This window comes from Enhydra lutris, unplaced genomic scaffold (assembly GCF_002288905.1).
Source record: "Enhydra lutris kenyoni isolate GAN:26980312 unplaced genomic scaffold, ASM228890v2 scaffoldscaffold24, whole genome shotgun sequence".
NCBI lineage: Eukaryota > Metazoa > Chordata > Mammalia > Carnivora > Mustelidae > Enhydra > Enhydra lutris.
In genome coordinates, this window is record NW_019154108.1 from 18,875,922 (window position 1) to 18,898,271 (window position 22,350).

The following is a 22,350-nucleotide window of genomic DNA, read 5'->3' on the forward strand; positions in this document are numbered from 1 at the left end:
TGCCTCTCTGCCTACTTGAGATCTCTCTCTCTCTCTCTGTCAAATAAATAAATAAAATCTTAAAAAAAAAAAAAACAGAATGGCTTAAACCATGACTCCTAACTTTATCACTTACACTGGATCACTTATCACTATACTCTATAAATAAAGAGAGGAATAGTGAAGCCGTATGTGGAAAGGTAGATCTGCAGGTATAGGTAAAAGATGTTTTGCCGGTGAACCTTGCCTTGTATTTATTCACTGTGGGACAGTATGTAAAACAGTTACTGAAGCACAGCGAGAGAAAGGGGATAAATAATTCAAGGGATAAGTAGAGCACCTTCTTCGTAGGCTATCAAGTGGCATACAATCAGAAATGTTTAAACATTCATCAGTAATCTATGTTGAGCAGTGTTTTCCCACACAACGTGCCTATCCTGTGAATATTTGTAATGAGCCAAGGATTATGAAAATTTGAAGATTATTTTTAACTGCTTTTTTCTAACTAAAAGTAATGTGTGCCTACTGGGGGATAATTAGAAAATAGAGTAAATTTTAAAAGCAAAGCTAAGTCAAGAGCTCATCATCCAGAAGTAAACATTTTTTCTTAGATCTTTATCCTTTCAGACTTGATGTATACTATATGTATACCATCTTAATCTGTCCTCTTTGTGTAACAGTATACTGTGGTAGAGCAACAATATAATTCTATAATAACTTAATAATTTTCCATTTTATGCATGTTATTAAATGATGGAGCTTTTTAAAGATTGTTTCTAATATCTTGGTATTACATATGCTGAGATGAACACACTTGTACATACATCCTTATATACTCATTTGATTATTTCATTGGAATTTGTAAACATGGAATTACTGGGTCAGATGGTATACATATTTTAACTTTTATGCACTTTGCTATACTCACCTCAGGAAAAATCCCATCTAATTATTTTTGAATAAAAGAAATGTTTTTCTTCAGTATGTAGTTTGTTTTTTTTTTTTAGTTATTTTTATTAATATATGTTACAGGGGTACAGTTCTGTGAATATCAGGCTTACACATTTCACAGCACTCAGCACATACCCTCCCCAGTGTCCATAACCCAACCACCCTCTCCCTACCCCCCCACCCCCCAGCAATCCTCAGTTTGTTTGTGAGATTGAGAGTCTCTTATGGTTTGTCTCCCTCCTGATCCCATCTTGTTTCATTTTTTCCTTCCCTAACTCCCAAACCCCCCATCCTGCCTCTCAAATTCCTCTTACCAGAGAGATGATAACGATAATTGTCTTTCTCTGATTGATTTATTTCGCTCAGTGTAATACCCTCTAGTTCCATGAACATTGTTGCAAATGGCAAGATTTCATTTCTTTTAATGGGTGCATAGTATTCTATGTTGTATATCTTAAGTATGTAGTTTAAATGGGTTTTTGTTTTAAAGTCAGGGCTATTGAGGATAATGGAAGCTGGGAAGTCAGAAGCATACAGAAATATGGGAAGAAGATTGTGAGGTTATTTGTTTCTTCGGGTGTTTGAAAGAGTAGTCATCTTGATATTGATTTGTGTGTCTATTCAAGAAAATGTGACCCATAGTACTTCTGAAGATGGTTGTTTTAAACCTTCTATGTTAATTTGTAACCTCTATCATGGGTGGCTTTCTTGAGTCTCTTAAGACAGTTGTGTTTGGGGGCCATATAGAGTTAAGAACTATAATACGTACTGCTTAGGGAATATGTCATCTGCTGTCCATAGTCATTTTAGGAGGCTGGAAACTGTATAAAGATCGTAGACCTGAAAATAGCCCTAAGGAGGTAAAAGCAATCCCTGTATACCCAAGAGCATATGAATATACCTCCTAAGAGTCAGATAATCTCATAGATTAGAAATTCATCTAGAAGCCAGCTACTTAGTAGGAATGTTGAAAACTTTAGGAAAGACAAAAATAGAGCAAGGAGGTAGGAGTGGTGTCAGGAATTTATTGTTTAGTATGCCTGGGTGGTTCAGTCTGTTGAAATTCTGCCTTCAGCTCAAGTCATAGCCCTGCATTGGGCTCCCTGTTCAGCTGGCGTCTGCTTCTCTCTCAAATAAAAAAAATTTTTTTAAAGAATTTATCTGTTTGTAGAAAGCAGTGAACTTCTTAAAAAGTCCCAGAAAATGCAGTATTTTGTACATTTAGTGGAATATCATTTTTACATTTCCTGATGTAAGAATGTAGTTGAACTCTCCTCTTAAGGGCTAAATCCAGAGGTCAGTTCTTCATGTAACACTTATTCACAGTGAGGTGCAGAGTACAGGTCAGTAGTGGTCAGTAAAAGCTAGCATAGCTCAGCAAGTCAAGGCACATAAACCAGAGTATAAGCTCGGGAAAACTCAATACCATGTGTTCAGGAGGACATCTTTTAATCTCTTACCTTTGTGGACAAGATACATATAAAAACTAGGTGATTGTATACTTACCTATATTTGCTGCTAGCCCCATACCCTACAGGACCTTAAATTAGGGATATAAAAATTAATAAATCATGTTTTATATTGATTCAAAAAAAAAAAAAAACAGCTTTAGTGAAGTTACTGAGGTTTTGTTTTGTACTCTTTTAAGGTGGTTATTTGTCTCTGATTTCCTAAATAGTCATGTCATAAGCTGGGATGATATCATAGTGGTATTTATATATGAAACTCAGAAAAAGTTTTCTCGAGCAAGGAACTAAAGTACAACCTGTCATCAAGAACTTCTTGGCGGGGCGCCTGGGTGGCTCAGTGGGTTAAAGCCTCTGCCTTCAGCTCAGGTCATGATCCCAAGGTCCTGGGATCGAGCCCCGCATCGGGCTCTCTGCTCAGCAGGGAGCCTGCTTCCTCCTCTCTCTCTGCCTGCCTCTCTGCCTACTTGTGATCTCTGTCTGTCAAATAAATAAATAAAATCTTTAAAAAAAAAAAAAAAAAAAAAACTTCTTGGCAAAATCAAATGCAAGGCAACTTAGAAACATTCAGTCTTTATAAATCTGCATGTACCTCCATATCTATACCTTCAGGGTATAGTAATAGTCATAGTATGGACCAAGTAAATATTGTTTTGTGTACCTATAAGAAGATGGAATACTTCAGAAAATTTTATTTTCAGAAAAATTAAGGTCTAACACTTAACAACATTCCCCTTGGGCTCGGCATATTTATTGCTTGAAACAGTAATGCACACCTGGTTTTCCTCGCCATATAAGCTCGTCAAGAACAAGAGTGATTTCATTTAGTTTTCTGTCTCTAGCACTGTCTGTGGCACCTGATGCAAATATGCAATGAATAGTTCCTTTTTGAGTTAATAAAATGATTAAATGAAAGGTGACCATAGTAGATATGGCAAAGAAGGAGCTTATTTACCTTCCTAATACTTATACAGCTCAGATAAATAAATTTTTTAAACATGTACCTTCACTTTGATAGACAGTTACAAGAACTTCGATAAGTGCCCTGTTACCTTCCCTACTGGACAATTACTCTGAATATTAAGATTTGGGCCAATGGTGAAAACACTTTCTATAAAAACTTGAGAATTGTTTTATATACAATATGAAAAACAGCATTTTTAAGAGTCTACTATAGACTGGTAATTTTTTTTGTTATGATTGTAAAAAATTTCGGAGCTTGTTAAAAAGATCATTACTATTATTCTTTGTGTTGATTGCTGAGCTGACAGTGGGACAGATTTACTACAGTAATTCAATAACCCTAATAAGCAAGTGTATCTGTAATTTTGCACCTTTGAGTCACTTTTTTCTTTCTTGTCTCAGCCCAGGAGAATAAGTGCAGTTTCTGTGGCTGAGCGGGTTGCCTATGAGAGAGGAGAAGAGCCTGGAAAAAGCTGTGGCTATAGTGTTCGATTTGAGTCAGTCCTTCCCCGTCCTCATGCCAGTATAATGTTTTGTACTGTCGGTAAGTAATTTGTTTTATTTTGGTCTTTGACTTGGAGTTTATATTGTATTATTTATGAAGAACCTTGGTAACAATGCAGAGGGGCTAGGAGCCAGTCTGAGAATTTTCGTTTCAGTAGAACTTGTGGCACTTTTTCTCTAAATGGAGAACATTATGTTACCACTGGTTTTTATAGCTTAGAGAAGATAAAATGTGCTTATGTTACCAGAGTTATGTCTTCTAATACTCTTTTTGTTGGACAGATGTGTTTCAGAACACAGTTACCTTTTAATAATTTAAATATACAGATTATTATTTCTTCCCTAAAATGATGCTGGGGTTATATTAACTGAAACGTAGTTGATTGTCTACATGTTTGTTTTGTTACACATTTTTATACCTCCCTACTTCAGTCAACATAGAAACTCATCTCCAGTTATTCCGTTCATTTCCTTTTCCAGGTGTGCTCCTAAGAAAATTAGAAGCAGGCATTCGAGGAATCAGTCATGTAATTGTAGATGAAATACATGAAAGAGACATAAATGTAAGTAATTTGAGAGTTACTGTAAAGTACTAATGTTAATATTCTGAATTAAAAAATCAAAGTAGAATGTCTTCCCTTTTCCCGGTTTTTATATCTTCTATCAAAATCAGGAGCTTTAGTCACCAAATATTGGATACCTGTTTTTGGCAAGGCAAATAAAACCTTTTTTTCTTAGTTAAATGAACAGAATTCTAAAAGTCCTCTTGTTGAATATCGTTGCAATGATCAGTAAGAGGTAGCATAATACAGCAGTTGGACTGTTTATGACTGAATCATTGATAGAATTTTAATCATTTTGCTTTGAACTGGGGATTAATCTGAGAAACATTTTTTAAGTTTTAAATTCAGCATAATTAGTAATACCTTTCTGGATGTTTGAAGCTCTGATCTTTTCAGATGTTAATGATAATCATGCCAAATTAGGAAAAAAATAGAATTTATTTCATAACCCTTCCCTTTTTTGGTCTTTGGCGAAGTTTGTATACAATTACTATATAATTGTGTAGTTTAAAGGTTGGTAGCATAAAGCAATGATTTGTTTTTATGCCGGTATTTTACATATCCAAACAAAGGTATCCCTGAATAGGCAGTACGTCATTGAGACTGTTACCAAGCTGCTATTGTATTGCTCAAAACACTGATTAGAGGACCTTCTCTTTAGAAAATAACTTGTATAGCTATATATATGCTATACTTTGACTTTTATGTCAAAAGCTATACTTTGACTTTTATGGTTGAGCTAAAATGAGTAAGAAAATTTGGTTTATTAGATAGTTTTTAAAATCTGAAATTTAATTTTTCAGTGAGGTAAAATTTTTTTGTCATTCAGAATCTCTTGAAAACTAGTTCTTTCTCTGATTAACTTAAAATGAAATGTTTCAGTATTATCTTCACTAGCATGGCAACATGCAAGTGTTTTTAGAGTTTATCCCGAATCTTACTGGAAACATCATGGATCATAATTACAATTTTCCTAAAAATAATGAGTGATTTTGGTCAGCTTTCCTTCGAAGTCTGTCATGTATATGTAAATGTGCCGTTCACAGTGAAAAATGAAAAAATGCCTTTTAGAAACTTTTTATATTCTCTTTCATATGAGCCTTATCCTGTCCAACTTAGAGACCAATTATTATAAATAATAGGGAATAGGAATATTGAACAGTGCGGCTGGATGAAAAGGTTAATTACAAAAGTCAGTTATGTTTTATGTATTATTTAAAAACGGCTAGAAAACAACTCAAAAGATAACATTGCAATAGTCAGAAGGTCGAATACTTAAGAATAAATCAACCCTATAGATACCACTTCTCCCCAAGTTGATCCAGTTTGAATGCAGTTCTAATCAAATTCCCATCAGGATTTTTCATAGAATTTAATAGGCTGATTATGAATACTTACAGGGAAGATTTATGGCCCGAAATAATGAGGATTTCTGGAGAAGAGAGAATGGATTGTCTTGGCTTCACAGATACCAGGACTTAATTCAAAGCTATAGTAATTGAGATGGTACAGGGATTGAAGGTTGTAATCATTGAGATAGTACATGGGTTGAGCACTGAATTATTCAGAATGTGGAAACATTGTGGGAACAGATGGTGTGTTGAATGCAGTGTTGGTAATAGGAGTGATGGCATGTTGGGTCACTGGTAAAGGGGAGTGGGTTCTTCCATAAATTGAGCCGGAAACAAATGGTCACCATAAGGAAATAATTGCAGTTGGACCTTGCCTCCTATCCAGATACAAAAATCAGTTCTAGATAAACTAAGGACTTAAATGCCAAAGCAATTTTCAACATCAAAAGTAAAAAAATAGAAGTAAACATCTTGATAGTATTGTCCAATATAAATATATATTTATATATATATTTATATACTATATATATTGTATATGCACTTGTATAGATGAGAGAGGAAAGGTATATGAAAGGAAGAAAAAATAGAAGTAAACATCTAGACAGCACTGTCTGGATAGAAATAAATATATAGTATAGGTACCTGTGTAGATGAGAGAGGAAAGGTATGTGAAAAGGACTAAGTAAGGTGATTCAGGATGGTTTTCTCTAGTTGAGGAAGACAGTAAAGGGCAGGAGGGCCACACAGCCAAGAAAAGTTACAAGTCGGAGTTACAGCTTTCGTGTTGTTTGGTAGGTAGATGGGTACTTTATCTTATCAAGTTGTAACTGTTTTGGCCATTATTTTGTTTGAACCAAATAAAAACTTTCCAATATTTTTAAGATTAGCTTTTCAGGTGGATCGATAACTGAGTTTTGGTTTATCTGGCTTTCCCTCTTCCCTAGTTAAAATTTGTATGACTACAAATATAAATTTCACTGGGAATTTTGAGATGAATTCTTTGCGCTCATTAATTTTTTATTCCTCTCCTCCTACCTAAGTAGCACTCATTTTTAATCCCTATTAAATTGTAGCTATTAGACTACAACTGTTCTTAAAAATACTACTGAATCCCACAGTAACCCTTTACCTTACACTTCTGCAAGCCACCAAAGAAACTGAGTTTCATTGATTTCTGCATAACACAAGCAAACTCTTAGTTTAGTCTTTTACTAGCATAAACTTATGCAGTTTTTTTTTTTTTTTTCCATTTGTGTTTTTTCATAGACCGACTTCCTTTTGGTAGTGTTGCGTGATGTGGTTCAGGCTTATCCTGAAGTTCGCATTGTTCTCATGTCTGCTACTATTGACACCAGTATGTTCTGTGAATATTTCTTCAATTGCCCCATCATTGAAGTTTATGGGAGGACTTACCCAGTTCAAGGTAAATAGTTTGGAGGTGGGGTGGGAGGGTGAACATCTTTTATGCATTGGATTTGGGATTTTCTTAATCTTGGAAATTGGAGTAATAGTTCAAAAGACATTTAAAATACAGGCCAAGGTAGAATATCAAATGCCTCATAGCATTCTTGGGCTTTTACTTAAGCAGCAGTGAGTACAATATGAAGAGCAGGAACAGGTTTCATCATTACTTGGGGAGTTGCCATATCCAGTAAGTTTCCTGCCTTTTCCTTATAGCAAAGATAACTTTTTCAGAATTACATACTGTCATGTGTAAATCATTATGGCCTGTAGATGTTTATGGGAAATACTATTAAAAAGTTTAAGCAGCCAGAGTCACATTACAAGAGAATCTTTCTTAGAGCCAAAGCAGGCATATGTTAAAATGACATTAAGGTGAGTGCGTTAGGATCAAGTATTTCTGATAGGTAAGAGCTCCTTTACTTTCATTTTTCCCCCTTTTTAGATTTATTTATGCATTTTAGAGATCACGAGTGTGCGGGAACCCGTGGGCCAACTAGAGCAGGGGGAGCAGGTGGGGGAGAGGGCGAGCAGCAGACTCCCTGCCGAGTGCGGAGCCTGAGAAGCCTGAGGATAAGGGGCTTGATCTCCCCAGACATCGTGACCTGAACTGAAACCACACATAGGATGTTTAACTGACTGAGCCACTGAGGCACCCCACACCTTTACTTCAGAATATTTTATCATCATTTTTTTAGGATAGTCATTTAATAGTTTGGTTAAAAAAGTGAATTCTACCATAAATTGAGGGCATGAGAATAAGCTAAAAAATTTGCTGTGTGGGTATGAAATGATAAATGGCTATGTCAGGATACTGTTTTTTGAAATTCAGAACTAGGGGGAGCTCTCTAACAAAAGCCAGTGCAGTTGTATCCTGTGAGGGTACGGGTTGACAGTTGTAAAGCTGTTTATATGTGTATTGAGATTGAAAAAATAATTAAGTGGATGGCAAATGGTGGAGCCAGGTTTATTATTGGAGTGAGAGATGATAGCTAAGTAGGAGGGAAGGCTTGAATGATCCATGTAGTATATAATTACTTCTGGAAACATCAGTAAGAAGTCATGTTACAAGTGAATAGATACAGAAATAATTACAAATATGTATGGATACATGGGTGAGTATGCTTGCATATATTTTCTAGCTGTGTCTGCCGACCACAGTGATGTAGACAGAGGGACACAGGAGCCAACCTGAAAGAGCTGGAATAATTTGAACAAAAATAAATGAAGTAACATAGTATGGATTATAACCCTAAGGATAAAATAAATATCCATGAATCCATATGGTGGTTGAATAAATAAATGGGTAGTAAAGACACATCTCAGGGCACCTGGGTGGCTCAGTGGGTTAAAGCCTCTGCCTTTGGCTCAGGTCATGATCCCAGGGTCCTGGGATCAAGTCCCGCATCGGGCTCTCTGCTCAGCAGGGAGCCTGTTTCCTCCTCTCTCTCTCTCTGCCTGCCATTCTGCCTACTTGTGATCTCTGTCAAATAAATAAATAAAATCTTAAAAAAAAAAAAAAACACATCTCTCGTATGGAATAATTCAAAAGAAAATTAGATACTCTCCCTCTTACCTTAAAAAAGTAAGGCTTACCTCCCTGTCACTTGAGTGTCTTGTGCTTCTGTGGAGTATGGAAAGGGAGAAACAACAGTAACTTCACAGTGACTTGGAGTATACATGTATACTCTTGTATGTACTGTTTGTAGTAACTTGGAGGAACTTGACAAACACCACTTCAGGTGAACAAGTTTAGCATCATCAGTGATGAGTCGTACTGGTTGTATGTACCCTTGATACAATGTGAAGAGTAGCACTTTGGGACTCAGCATATAGAGGGGAATTGTTACAGATCATTAGAACTATAGATTATGAGACATTTCTGGGCCTAGCTTAGAACCCCAGGAATATAATTGATCAGCAGATACTCCAGCTTTCCTGATGTAAGAGTTGTAACTAAAGGGAACCCATTTTATGTGTACATCCTGATGGAGGAAGGGTGGACTGTGGTATATTACTGTATTCACAATCTTTCTTTCCTCATGGGAGGGTATAGCACAGTACATGTATCCTGTGGGCATTCCACAGATGTTTGATTGAGTATTGTATATTGAGGGTGTCCTGTCTTGCTTGGTGGGAACATGTAGGAGAGATACCTCACCTTCCTTCAAGGTTCAAGAGATTGGGACACTGAGTTTGGAATTATCACTGGAATTCCTTGCTAGTTATGAAGAATCAGATAGGTTATTAAGGTCGTTTTGAGTTATGAATTAGAAAATGAGTTTTGAAGACTTCTCCATTCTGAATGTTGACAGTACTCACCTGACTGGATTGTCTTGGCAGAATATTTCTTGGAAGACTGTATTCAGATGACCCACTTTATTCCTCCACCAAAGGACAAGAAGAAGAAGGATAAGGAAGATGATGGTGGTGAGGATGATGATGTAAGTGAATCTTCATGGAAAGTTTTCATTAGGGACAAATTGTTATTGTCATGAACAGAATGATTTTAGTAAAAACATGTAATGAATTAGCATTATAGAAAATTTTTTTAGGGGCGCCTGGGTGGCTTAGTGGGTTAAGCCTCTGCCTTCAGCTCAGGTCATGATCTCAGGGTCCTGGGATTAAGCCCCTTATCGGGCTCTCTGCTCAGCTCGGAGTCTGCTTCCCTTCCTGTCTCTCTGCCTCTCTGCCTACTTGTGATCTCTCTCTCTGCCAAATAAATACATAAAATCTTAAAAAAAATAAAGAAAAAAAATTTTTTAAGTAACTATGAAGTCTGTTTTTAAAGTAGTTGATGTATTTTACTCCAAAGGATTCTGTGTTCAGTGATAAGCTCTTTTCATACCACAAGTTAAGTAATTTCTGGATAAAGGTTAAAAGAAAAAGGAGAAAAAAGTAAGATGTTCAAAGGCCATATGTGGTTAGATATAAGTCCCATTTTGCAAGGGTTTGTTTTCCATGGATCACAATATCTGGCAAGCTGGTAGAAAGGCAAAATCTTGTGCCCCATCCCAGATCTACTAAATCAGAATGTACATTTGACCAAAATCTCCATGTGATCCATATGTACAATAAAGTTTTCAAAGCAGCAGCTATCCTCCTAGATTAGAGAGCCTTTGTGTGATGACTTTATCAGATGGAGGGTATTAAAGCAGGGAGTTAGGAGGGATTTCCTAAGAAGAAAGAGGAAAAAAAAGTGACACTTTGAGATTTGGACCAATGATAATGTAAAAATGCATCTTATATCTAAAACTTTGAACAGAATAAATACTGTAAAACAGCAATGCAGGATTTGATAGGAAATAAGCTGGAATATTTTTAATCAGAAGATAAAAGGATATAAATGAATAGCAGCTAGAAAGTTTATCAGGCAGAAAAAAGACCAGTTGTAATAACAACTTTCTTCTTACTAAAGGCTTGGTTTAGCACTGATTCTAAGGCAGACTTTTTAGAAAGTACAGACCACATTATTTTAGAAATAGATGATCAGATGAGCTGCCGGCAGGACACTTATTTAAGAGTTAAAGGACTTCATATTTGGTATAAGATGAGTCTGGGAATTACACAGGGAGGTGTTGTGTATAGGTAAAGTAATCATGGTAATTGATGCACGGGACCATTGGAGCAGTTCATTAACAAGTGAGGAGAATATTTTTGAGAGACCAATGGGGTAAAGTCTTAAGAAAGAAATATACTTGGTGGAAGGAGCCATTAGAAGTTTCAGAGTCAAATTTAAGAGTTTGTGCTTGAATTTTAGATATTGCCTGTGGGAAATATTGGTCATGAGGAAAATTAAGTATCTCAGTACGTAGTAGGTTCTACATTTTTAGAAATTAAATTTCTTCTGTATGTCAGATACGACTAATCAGCTAGAATTAATAAGGACATTGGGTGTTATTTGAATGTTAAGGACAAATTTAAGAGACAACTTGTGACCTGTAGTCATTAAGACAGTTCAAAATACATCTCCCTGTTTTCTGCAGGCAAATTGCAACCTCATCTGTAGTGATGAATATGGTCCAGAAACAAAGATGAGCATGGCTCAGTTGAATGAAAAAGAAACCCCTTTTGAACTCATTGAAGCTCTTCTTAAGTACATTGAGACCCTTAATGTTCCTGGAGCTGTGTTGGTTTTTCTGCCTGGCTGGAATTTAATTTATACTATGCAGAAGCATTTGGAGATGAATCCACATTTTGGTATGCGTCTTTAAATTCTCACATATTTGACTGTGAAAAATGAATATTTTTGCTTGTGCTTTGCCAGCATGTGAAAACAAAATGTAGTATTGTGTCCATATTTGGATAAAAATATACATAGTATAGAGCAGTTTTAAAATAAACTATTTTTAGACTTTAACCTTTCTTTATTGTTATAGGGAGCCATCGGTATCAGATTCTACCTCTGCATTCTCAGATTCCTCGAGAGGAACAGCGCAAAGTATTTGATCCGGTACCAGCTGGAGTAACCAAGGTAAGTAGTAAACATTTACACTCACGGGGTTGGAAGTTACATAGATCTTAAATATTACAGCCTTCAGGGAACGACCCCCCCCAAATTGCAGTCCACCTAAATTGAGGAGGGAAAGAAGGCGTCTTCTCTTCCTGAGCTTAGTAAGTTTTTCATTAGTCGGGTGGTGAGTGATTTTTTTTAAGACTCATGGAATTCTCTTGTCACTTGTTACATAAGCAAATCCTTCTTTTAAGTGCATAACAGGAAAATATTTCCTGAAGTATAATTTTTCTTGATATTTCTTTGCAGGTTATTTTGTCCACAAATATTGCTGAGACTAGCATTACCATAAATGATGTTGTTTATGTCATTGACTCCTGCAAGTAAGTTTCCAAGGAACCTATTTGCCTAGAATAAATCTTAAGAATGTTCCATGTATTATTTAGTATCAGGTAACAGAATCAAAATCACCCTTTTTTTTGAAGTCCCATGTTTTCTAAATTACTGTGTCTTGTATATACTGGGTTACAGGCTAATTAGTAATTCTTGATGTTGATTTATCACAAGTCACGGTAGAAAGTTGACAAGGCTTGACCCTTGTAACTTCTGAGTTTCCCACTACTCTTGTCTGCTAATATTTGCTCATTTCTCATTAGGTGTTTCTTTTGATCACAGCCATACAGTGACTCATACTGTTTAGTTTATAAAGATGAACAATATTTATCTTATAACAAATACCTACCTATGGGACATTTACTTAAGAATTAGAAGAGTTCGTATTTGGTATATAATGAGCCTGGGAAATACATGAGGATGCATTGTGTACAGATAAAGTCCACAATTACATGGTAACTGATACCCAGGACAGGAAAGGCAAAGCTTTGTCATATCTGGCTAGCTTGTGCCCCATGTCTTCTCTACATAGTCCCTCCACCTCCCTGGCAATTGAGAAAGATCTGCCAGTGCCCGTTGCAGGGAGTGGTGACTAGCACGCAGCTCCCCTGCGCCAGCTCCAGTCGTAGGGCCAGCTGCCCATGTGGAACGTTGAAGGACTGTGAGGTTGCTTAGGGGTTTGGCAGGACTGTGAGGGCACTGCTCGGTGAGGTCATCAACTTTTAGATCATAGATAGCCTGGAAGTTACACTCTTTGGGATAGACTTGGGTTGAATAATTACTCTTTACTCTTATGTATGTGCCACATCCTGTTTGAATGCTTTTCATTCATTAATTCACTTAATGTTTATAAATAAAAACTCTATGAGGTCAGTGAGAGTATTACAGCTATTTTCAGATGAGGAAAATGGGGCACAGAAAGGTTAGTAACCTGGCCAAGACCATCGGCTGGTAAGTGGCACAGATGTGTTGTTACTGCCTCTTAGAAGGTTGACAACTCAAGAGGGTGTGGTCAGATTCTTCCTGGTGCTGCTGTTCACAGGCTTTATGTCTGCACAGCTACCTGGAAAGCATCCATCCCTTAGCGGAAATACGATAGTTATGTACTGGTGGTACGTGTGAGTCTTAGAATTAGCCACTGTTTCCTATTTAGGCAGAAAGTGAAGCTCTTCACTGCTCACAACAATATGACCAACTATGCTACAGTATGGGCCTCCAAAACAAACCTTGAGCAGCGGAAAGGACGAGCTGGCCGTGTGCGGCCTGGATTCTGCTTTCACCTGTGTAGCCGAGCTCGTTTTGAGAGGTAAGACCCAATTCTTGAATAAAGACTGCAGATTTGTTTTTTCACCCCTTCATAGAGTACATTCCCTGCTGCCCCCATCCTGCTATGAACTTAAACTCAGAGCACATCAGTGCCTCCAGTTACACATATTGGAGGATAGATAACTTGGCTTAAATAACAAGATTGTGGCAAGAGTGAGGGGCGCGCCTGGATGGCTTAGTCAGTTAAGCAACTGCCGTCGTCGGCTCAGGTCATGATCCTGGAGTCCCCGGAATCAAGTCCCACATCAGGCTCCCTACTCAGCAGGGAGTCTGCTTCTCCCACTGACCTATCCTCTCATGCTCTCACTCTCACACTCTCTCACATTCTCTCTCTCCCTCTTTCAAGTAAATAAATAAAATCTTTTTTAAAAAAAAGATTGTGGCAAGAGTGAAATTGTCGATGATGGCATGGTTGCTACTGATTTTCTGATTATTACTGATCTTTTAAAGGGAGGCTATGTGGACATTATTTTAGTTCCACTTATGTCACTTTAGGATTACTAATATTTATGGAATGGTTAACTTATTGAAAAATATATTTAAAAAATACTTTTATATTTACAGAAATCCCCCCCCCCCCAGTGTTAACACATCACTGTCTCTCAGAGGATCCTCTTCCTATGCCTGAGAAATAGAGGGCATTACTTCGATAAGGAAACTAAAACTTAAGGCACTTAGCTGACTTTTCCAGAACTGAAATCCAAGTCTGTTAATACCTTGTCCAGTTCCATTTCTACTGTGTGCCTGTTGGGGAATGTTTGTGTTTGGGACTTTTTTGGTTAAAAAAAAAATCCTTATCTCTATGAATTACAGATGTAAGATGCATAGTTACGTGTTTCTGGATATCCACATGTGTGCGTTAGCTTTGACCAATTGACCAAAAGATAGAGTTGGGGTTTTATACATGTGTGTGTTTATCACAGTGAAGTGTTGTGCGACAGACTTAATTTAGGTGACCAGATGTATATAATGCACTGCAGAAAAACCAAGGAAACGTTGATTTGCTTTTGTACTGGCAAGTTAGGGCTCTCTGATAATTGTAAATGTCAATTTATTTGAGCATCAGAAGTTAGCTCAGGAGACTGGCTGCAACATTTGGAAGATACCTACTTTTTAAAGGTTAGATTGTTCCCCGAACTAAAGAAACAAATACTGTACTCTAACATAGAGTGAAAGCCATCTACTAATTAGTAATGGCATGAATAGACCTATAATGAAGGATTTTTGTTCTTTTCTCTATAGGATGAGGAACAGATAATGCTGTCTGCATTTATGTAAACCTTATTTAAGCTGACCTAAGTCTTGCCAGTGGTGTTGGAATCATCTCTCAATGGGTCCCATGAATCTTCATCACGAATAGTGTATAGCCAATAAGTCTGAATTAAGAAATTTAGAACATAGGCACATAGGGGTGCCTGTGTAGCTCAGTTGGTTAAGCATCCGACTCTTGATCTCAGCTCAGGTCTCAATCCTGAGGGTTATGATTTTAAGCACCACCCCACCCTATCCCCCCGCAAAATGTAGAGTCCTGGATTTTAATACCATTTGTACCTATTCTATCACATAACCTAAATACACTCTTTAGGTCTCTGTTTCCCCATTTTGTAAAATGAGATTAAGTTATTTAACTTTCTGTGCTCCTTCAGTTGAAAATGAAAGATAGCATAATGCCAAACACAGGATTTGCTTGAGAACTAAAGGAATTAATAATGTAAAATACTGAGAACAATACTTGGCACGTGGTAAGCTCCCAGTAAATGTTACCTATTATCATTGTTAATATTAGTTTGTAATACAAACTTTTATTATTAAAATTTTTAAGGGTTAGATGATCTGTGAAATCCTTTCTGGTAGCACTAGATTTTATGAACCAGGACAGGAAGGTGATTGTGGGAATGTTAGTATTGGCCCAAATCTCCACAGAAAGTCTTAATACCATTTGTTGGGGTGGGAGGGTTGGGGGAGGTGTTTGTTTTTGAGCATAGTTGACACCTGATGTTACATTAGTTTCAAGTGTACAAAATAGTGATTCAACAACTCTATACCTTAATCTGTGCTTCTCACCAGTGTAGCTACCATCTGTTACCACATAGTGCTTTTACAGTACCATTGACTATATTCTCTGTGTAACTTTCATTCTTGTGACTTACTCATTCCATAATTAGAAATCTGTATCTCCCCCTCCCCTTCACCCATTTTTGCCTGTCTCCTCACCCTGTCCCCTCTGCTGTATCTAGCCACTGTTTTTAACCCATGTTTGTCAGCAGGCAAGACCCGAAGAAATTAATAGGTATGGGTAATAACAGTAAGGATTTGGGATAATTTTTCATTTTCCTTCACCCTCAGATGAAAATACCATCAAGCTATAATTGTAAAATCATAAACCACTGCTCATGCAATTAAGAGGGTCTTGTCTAAAGAGTCTTTATAGTAAATACAAAATATTCTTTGATAATTGTAAAAGGATGAGGGAAGGACAGCTCTATAAACCTGATTATCTCTGCAAAGATTTCATTAAACAGATGTGTATATACAAGAGTGGATGGTTATTTTATGCTTTATTTCACTTAGGCTCGAAACCCACATGACACCTGAGATGTTCCGAACACCATTACATGAAATTGCTTTGAGCATAAAACTTTTGCGTCTGGGAGGAATTGGACAGTTCCTGGCCAAGGCGATTGAACCTCCGCCTTTGGATGCTGTGATTGAAGCAGAGCACACTCTTAGAGGTACCTACAAATACAGACCTACCTAACAACTTGTTAATTGTGCCATTTGTCTTGTCCTGGCAACTAGCATGTAACTGATGAGTCAGGATATAAGCAGCAGGCTGTGGTTAAGTCTTCCAGTGTTGCCTTACATACTTGATGTGGTTAGTTTTATAAAATGAGGTAAGAAAGGGCTAAGACAGGTCTTCTTTTGGTAAAAAATGTCATTTATTAACCAATATTTAACTATCAGAATATGAGTTAATCATGATACAGTATTTTATCTTTATCTGTAAAAACATCTGTTTGTGTTTTCTAATCATGTCATAGAAGTGGTGTAGTATCATGGGAAAAACTAAGAGCATTGTCCGGGGGAATCTGATTTTGAATTTTGAATCTAGTACTTATCTGCTGTGTGAACTTTGGACTTTTACTGTCCAGATTTCATTTCTCTCTAAAAATTATCAGTAGATGATATCAGACTTAGATATGTACTTATGCCGTTACTTTAGTTTTTGTATGTATAGAGTTTGCATGGACTATTCAGTTTACAATCTACAGGGCCTAATTCTAGTACTTCCTTCTATCAGGTGCTCCAGAATTTGGTTTTGTTGTGTTTTTGAGTGAGGAGAATTGTTGGCTATGGGCTTGGTGCTGGCAGTTGGTTTCATAGATAATGAAAGCTCAACCTGTAAAAAAGTATTTCATCTTTACCTCAGTTAAAAGGGGTGTTTGTTACTATTTCTGCTCACAAAGAAATATCTCCCCACAGAACTTGATGCATTAGATGCCAATGATGAGTTGACTCCTCTGGGACGAATCCTGGCTAAACTCCCCATTGAGCCTCGTTTTGGCAAAATGATGATAATGGGATGTATTTTCTAGTAAGTGCTTTGTATTATTGCTGATACTTAAATGGTAGAACAATTTGAGAATCTTATTCCCCTCCCCATAAAAACAGGATGGGCTCAGAAGAAAAAATTAGATTCTTACGTATAGAAGTGGCATACTTCAGATACTAAGGAAAGAATGAAATGGGAAGAATGCATGGTTCCAGTAAATGGACAGCTGGGTCTAGCTTGTTGTGGGGAAAGCACAAGTTTCTCAACAGAATTGCAGTTCGTCTCAGGAGCATAAGTAGTTGTCTTTGAAAGAAAAATAACGCTAGGAAAACAGGTATATTTTATCAGGAAATTTTGAAGATTAGAGATTTGAGAAGATGGGAAAGAGAATAAGGAAAGGAAAATAAAACACTTGGTCATAATTTATGCTAAATATACACCCGTTAATATCAAAGCTCCTTATTTATTTTTTCCCTTTCCGCCTCTGAAGAGTGCAGCTGTAAAAGTTCTTTGTTAAGCCAGTCTCTGTGCTAATAAAGTGGTATCATAGCCAGTGAAGACTCTGGCCCACAGTGACAGTATTGCTCGTGAACTGCTGGAACAAGAGTGTGAAAAGACTGAATTTTCTTCTCTGTTTCAGTGTGGGAGATGCTGTCTGTACCATCTCTGCCGCCACCTGCTTTCCAGAGCCTTTCATTAGTGAAGGAAAGCGACTGGGTTATATTCATCGAAATTTTGCCGGAAACAGATTTTCTGATCATGTGGCCCTTTTATCAGTCTTCCAAGCTTGGGATGATGCTAGGTATGGGTTTGAAAGAAGAAAGTTGTAAGATGTGAGAACTGTCTCCAGTTTTTAATGTATTAGAGAATGACTGTTTATTAATCTGTTTTAGAATGGGTGGAGAAGAAGCAGAGATACGCTTTTGTGAGCACAAAAGACTCAATATGGCTACACTGAGAATGACCTGGGAAGCCAAAGTTCAGCTCAAAGAGATTCTGATTAATTCTGGATTTCCAGAAGGTAGGACTCTCACATTGTAAAGATCTATCTGAAGTGACATTTACGTAGCACATGCACTTGGCAGTGCAGAATATTTTAGCTTCAGACTTCAGACCCTGTGCTTTTTCTGTGATAATCAGATTTTCACATTTATTCATTCTTTTTAAAAAAGATTGAAAAGGAAGCAAAAGGTTGTGATGCTCAAATTGTAATCTGCTATACAGATGATTAATAGATGTTTTAAGAATTGTGCTACCTTGAGACATTTGGGTTTTTTTGTTTTTGTTTTTTTTAGTCTCTTTTATCTTACGAAGAACAGGTGTAGCTTTTAGCAGTTGTAGAATAAGCAGTTTGTTGAATAACCTCAAATAGTGGTTTGTGAAGTGATTGATCGTTCTGCCCACATGTTCATGTTTAGACGTGAAATTTACCGTGTTAAATTTTAAGTGCCTTTAAGTAAGGTTTTAGTGTGCCGGGAAGTAAGATGGCTTGGATAATGTGATGAAGAGACAGTAATCTAGCTGTTTATTTCTTATATTAGTTGAGCTATTGAACTTTTGGTCTCCAAGTAGATTAAAATTCCTAAAATTGGGAATTTCAGCACATAACCAGAAAGAGCTATGTAGTTGAGAGACAGAGTATAGTTGGGCAAGAATGGCAAATTTTAAAAGGATATGATCTAAATAACTTACAGACAAAATGTTTTCTTCTGTTGTAAACCAAGTTTGTAGTTTTTTATCAAAATCAAGGAAAAAGGAAGGACATATTTTGTATTATAGAATCCTCACAATAATCCCGAGATAAAGGTATTGTTAACCTTGTTCATAGAAGAGAAAACTAACACAGAAGTTTAAATTACTATTGCAGGTTCGTTCAGTTGGGAGGTGGTAAGATTAGAACTCGGGTTTGTCCAGCACAGAATATGTCCATGCTCTTAGTGGTCATGGTCATACTCCCAAATCATGATGAGAAATACTCCTAAAGCATAGTCTGGGTGAAAATATTAGCTTTCATCCAGTGGGCTCCCCTTGGATTGTCACTCCATCTTCTCTAGAAAGAACAGCTGTTTAGGAACAACAGATGTAATACTTTGTTCACCTATTGGTTAACTCACTCGGCGAGTAGATGATTAACGGGGGATTGGGGTAGGTATCTGGGGTGCCTTTTTGTCTTTTAAGTAATCACTCCAGGCCTGTGTTGTGGTTGAGTCTAAAAGAGAATTCAATTCAAGTATTTTAGTCTTCTTGTGGTGGAGACTCCGCAGAATTTCTCCTTGAAATTAATGTGGGTGCAAGAGTTCTGAGAAGACAGGAAATTAGGCAGGTTATCCGAAAAAAGAGGTGAGAAGGAGTCAGTTGTCCTAATTCTCTTAACTAGTTTAAATGCAGTATGAAGATTAGCCAGATAATCTGATATTTTTATGCCTTTCCTCTTACAGATTGCTTGTTGACGCAAGTGTTTACTAACACTGGACCAGATAATAATTTGGATGTTGTTATCTCTCTCCTGGCTTTTGGTGTGTACCCTAATGTGTGCTATCATAAGGAAAAAAGAAAGATTCTCACCACTGAAGGGCGTAATGCCCTTATCCACAAGTCGTCTGTTAATTGTCCTTTTAGCAGCCAAGACATGAAGTACCCATCTCCCTTCTTTGTATTTGGTGAAAAGGTAAGAAGAAGAAGAAAAAAAAAGATCAGTTTAGAAAAATTCATGTTGAAGGACCTGCATGGGCTCAGTACATTAAATATCTGACTTTGGATTTTGGCTCAGGTCATGATCTCAAGGCCCCTTTTCAGGCTCTGTGCTGAGCATGGAGCCAGCTTGAGATTCTCTCCCTTTCCCTCTGCCCCTATCACCCACCGAAAAGGAAAAACTTCGTTGAAAATCTACATTGTCATTACTTATTTGCAGTGGGAACATGAGTTTTCATTTTTGAAACATAGTTCATTATCATTATATGGCCATTGATTGGCAGCTGGAATGTCATCTGTTTCTTCTTGCCTCTTTTTCGTCTACAGATTCGAACCCGAGCCATCTCTGCTAAAGGCATGACCTTAGTCACTCCCCTGCAGTTGCTTCTCTTTGCCTCCAAGAAAGTCCAGTCTGATGGGCAGATTGTGCTCGTAGATGACTGGTATGGATTTTCAGATGTGAACTCCAAACTGCATTCTTAGAATTGAGGTCTAATAGGGTTCATCTGTTAATCTAACTTAATTTGTGAGATAAACATGACAAAACTTCATGACATAAGTGAGATGCTTTATAACATTGTCTTTTCTTGGAGAATGGTGTATCCTGGTAGTATAGTTCAAACTCAGTAGTAAGTCAGACCAGTGGAAACAAATGCATTAGAGATTGAAGCCACATCTGCCCCCATGCATACCACCCTAGGGCATTGGAATTTAACTGGAACTTGGGTCCTCCTTTATATACTCTGTATGTTGGCTAGAGACTACTGGTAAGCCTGTAGTAACCACCTGACAAAAATGTAATAGATCTTAGTGACCCGTCAGTAGGCTAAGTCGTATTCCTGAAAACTCCAGCAAAGTGAGTCTCTTCTTTCATTCTTTTATTGGAAGCTGAATGATCTTTATTGCTAACAGTATTTTGCTTGATAGACTTCCTGGTTTACAGTACATGCCAGTAGCCAGCTGTGTGTTTTAAGAAGTTAGTGTAAGACTCTTACCATTCTTCGTACCTGTGATTCCCTAAGTCTGGGGAGTTAAAAGTATTAGTACTTACAAGTTAAATTTATTCCATCACTTACCGTGTGTGAAATTGAGACAGTAGTCTTTTGCTGTATGTACCTTTCTTGTACTTTATCGTTTTTCTCTGTTCTAGGATCAGACTGCAAATCTCTCATGAGGCTGCTGCCTGCATCACTGCTCTCCGGGCGGCCATGGAGGCTCTGGTTGTTGAAGTAACCAAACAGCCTAATATCATCAGCCAATTGGACCCTGTAAATGAACATATGCTAAATATGATCCGCCAGATCTCTAGGCCCTCAGCTGCTGGTATCAACCTCATGATTGGCAGTACACGGTGAGTACACAGTAACTTCTCCTTGAACCAAGCAGAGGACAGTGACTGCTGGCCTAAAATTCCCACAGTCAGCTAATAGAGGACTTGTTTATTTAAGTTAGAATTCTAGACAAACACTGAATATGGAATTTAATTCTGGTTAAAACACAGAGAAAAAAGGATGTTACTAACTTTTATCTCTGTTAATAGTATATCAGCGCATGTTGGAGATTGAAAGGGACCTTGAAAGTACAAAGTCCAGGGTGGGTCACATGACAGGAAAGTGACAGAGCCTAGACTGTTCTCTTTCCACAGTTCTGTTTTGCCATCTTTAATGAAAAAATGTTGATGGGCTAAACTGTTGCTTCTTCAAATGAAAAGCCTCAAGGTTTATCTTAGTAGGGAAGTGTAAGAATATGACTGTCTTAAAGATGAATAAAATTTCTCTTAATTCTTAGAATGTTTTATTTGGTTCACTTTTTTCCACATTTTTAATCTTTCTTTGCTTACAATTCTTTATTTGGAAATATTTGATACTTGCAGAGAAGACAGAAGAGTAGAACAGTGAACACTCATATAGTCCTATAACTTAAACTCACTAATCGTGAGCATTATGTGACACTTCGTTTCGTACATGTGTGTGCACACACATACCTCCTTTTTCTTAATCATTTGTGACTAAGTTGCAGAGGTTATGACATTTTACATCGGTATATTTCTTGTGTCTTTTAAGCACATAGCTATAATACCGTGATCACAGCCCCAAAATTTAAGCGTTTAACAACACTGTCTTATATACATATTAAAATTTTTCTAATTACCCGGAAATATTCTTTAATTTCCCTTTTAAGGATCACTTACTGCTTTCAGTTGTAAACTGTTAATAATTTTAATATATAAAACTAGAATTCATGAAACATTCTGGGTCCCATTTTGCTATAAACGATTTACTTTTTAAATTTTATTAATCATACACATAGTATTCATTGTGTGCCAGGCACTGTGCTAAGTGCTTTTCTGATATTAACTCATTTTAATATTTGATCTATCTATGATGTAGGTAGCTCCTTGTCTGCTTTAATCTGAATAAGGAAACTAGCACAGAAGTTAAGACCCAAGGCCATATGGCTAGTGAATGGTGGGACTGGATTCAAACTAAGGCAGTAATGGCTCCTGAAACTGCTGTTATTTATTCTGCTCTACCTTGGTTCTCCAGTGGGTTTAATATAGGAGAATTATTGAGGAGTCTTCAAAAAGAAAGAAATAATAAGTGTCAAAGGCAGATACAAATGTGGTGCTCATATGTATTTAGAAGAGAGATTATTTTTGGCAGGAGGGATGGTGATTAAGAAGGCCTCACATGTA

General features: G+C 37.1%; 1 protein-coding gene across 2 annotated transcripts in view; it reads left to right on the forward strand.

Annotated features, from left to right (window-relative positions):
* Positions 1–22,350, forward strand: part of LOC111150713 (DExH-box helicase 9) — a 53,547-nt gene that overhangs the window by 29,494 nt on the left and 1,703 nt on the right. For both annotated transcript variants that reach the window (XM_022508263.1, XM_022508264.1), the window contains 15 exons: positions 3,762–3,903; positions 4,344–4,426; positions 7,045–7,201; positions 9,583–9,683; positions 11,226–11,439; positions 11,619–11,713; positions 12,002–12,075; positions 13,239–13,391; positions 15,983–16,143; positions 16,895–17,006; positions 17,605–17,766; positions 17,858–17,985; positions 19,403–19,632; positions 19,983–20,098; positions 20,806–21,006. In XM_022508263.1, coding sequence (XP_022363971.1) covers positions 3,762–3,903; positions 4,344–4,426; positions 7,045–7,201; positions 9,583–9,683; positions 11,226–11,439; positions 11,619–11,713; positions 12,002–12,075; positions 13,239–13,391; positions 15,983–16,143; positions 16,895–17,006; positions 17,605–17,766; positions 17,858–17,985; positions 19,403–19,632; positions 19,983–20,098; positions 20,806–21,006 — 2,129 coding nt within the window. The remainder of the gene's footprint in view (positions 1–3,761; positions 3,904–4,343; positions 4,427–7,044; positions 7,202–9,582; positions 9,684–11,225; positions 11,440–11,618; positions 11,714–12,001; positions 12,076–13,238; positions 13,392–15,982; positions 16,144–16,894; positions 17,007–17,604; positions 17,767–17,857; positions 17,986–19,402; positions 19,633–19,982; positions 20,099–20,805; positions 21,007–22,350) is intronic.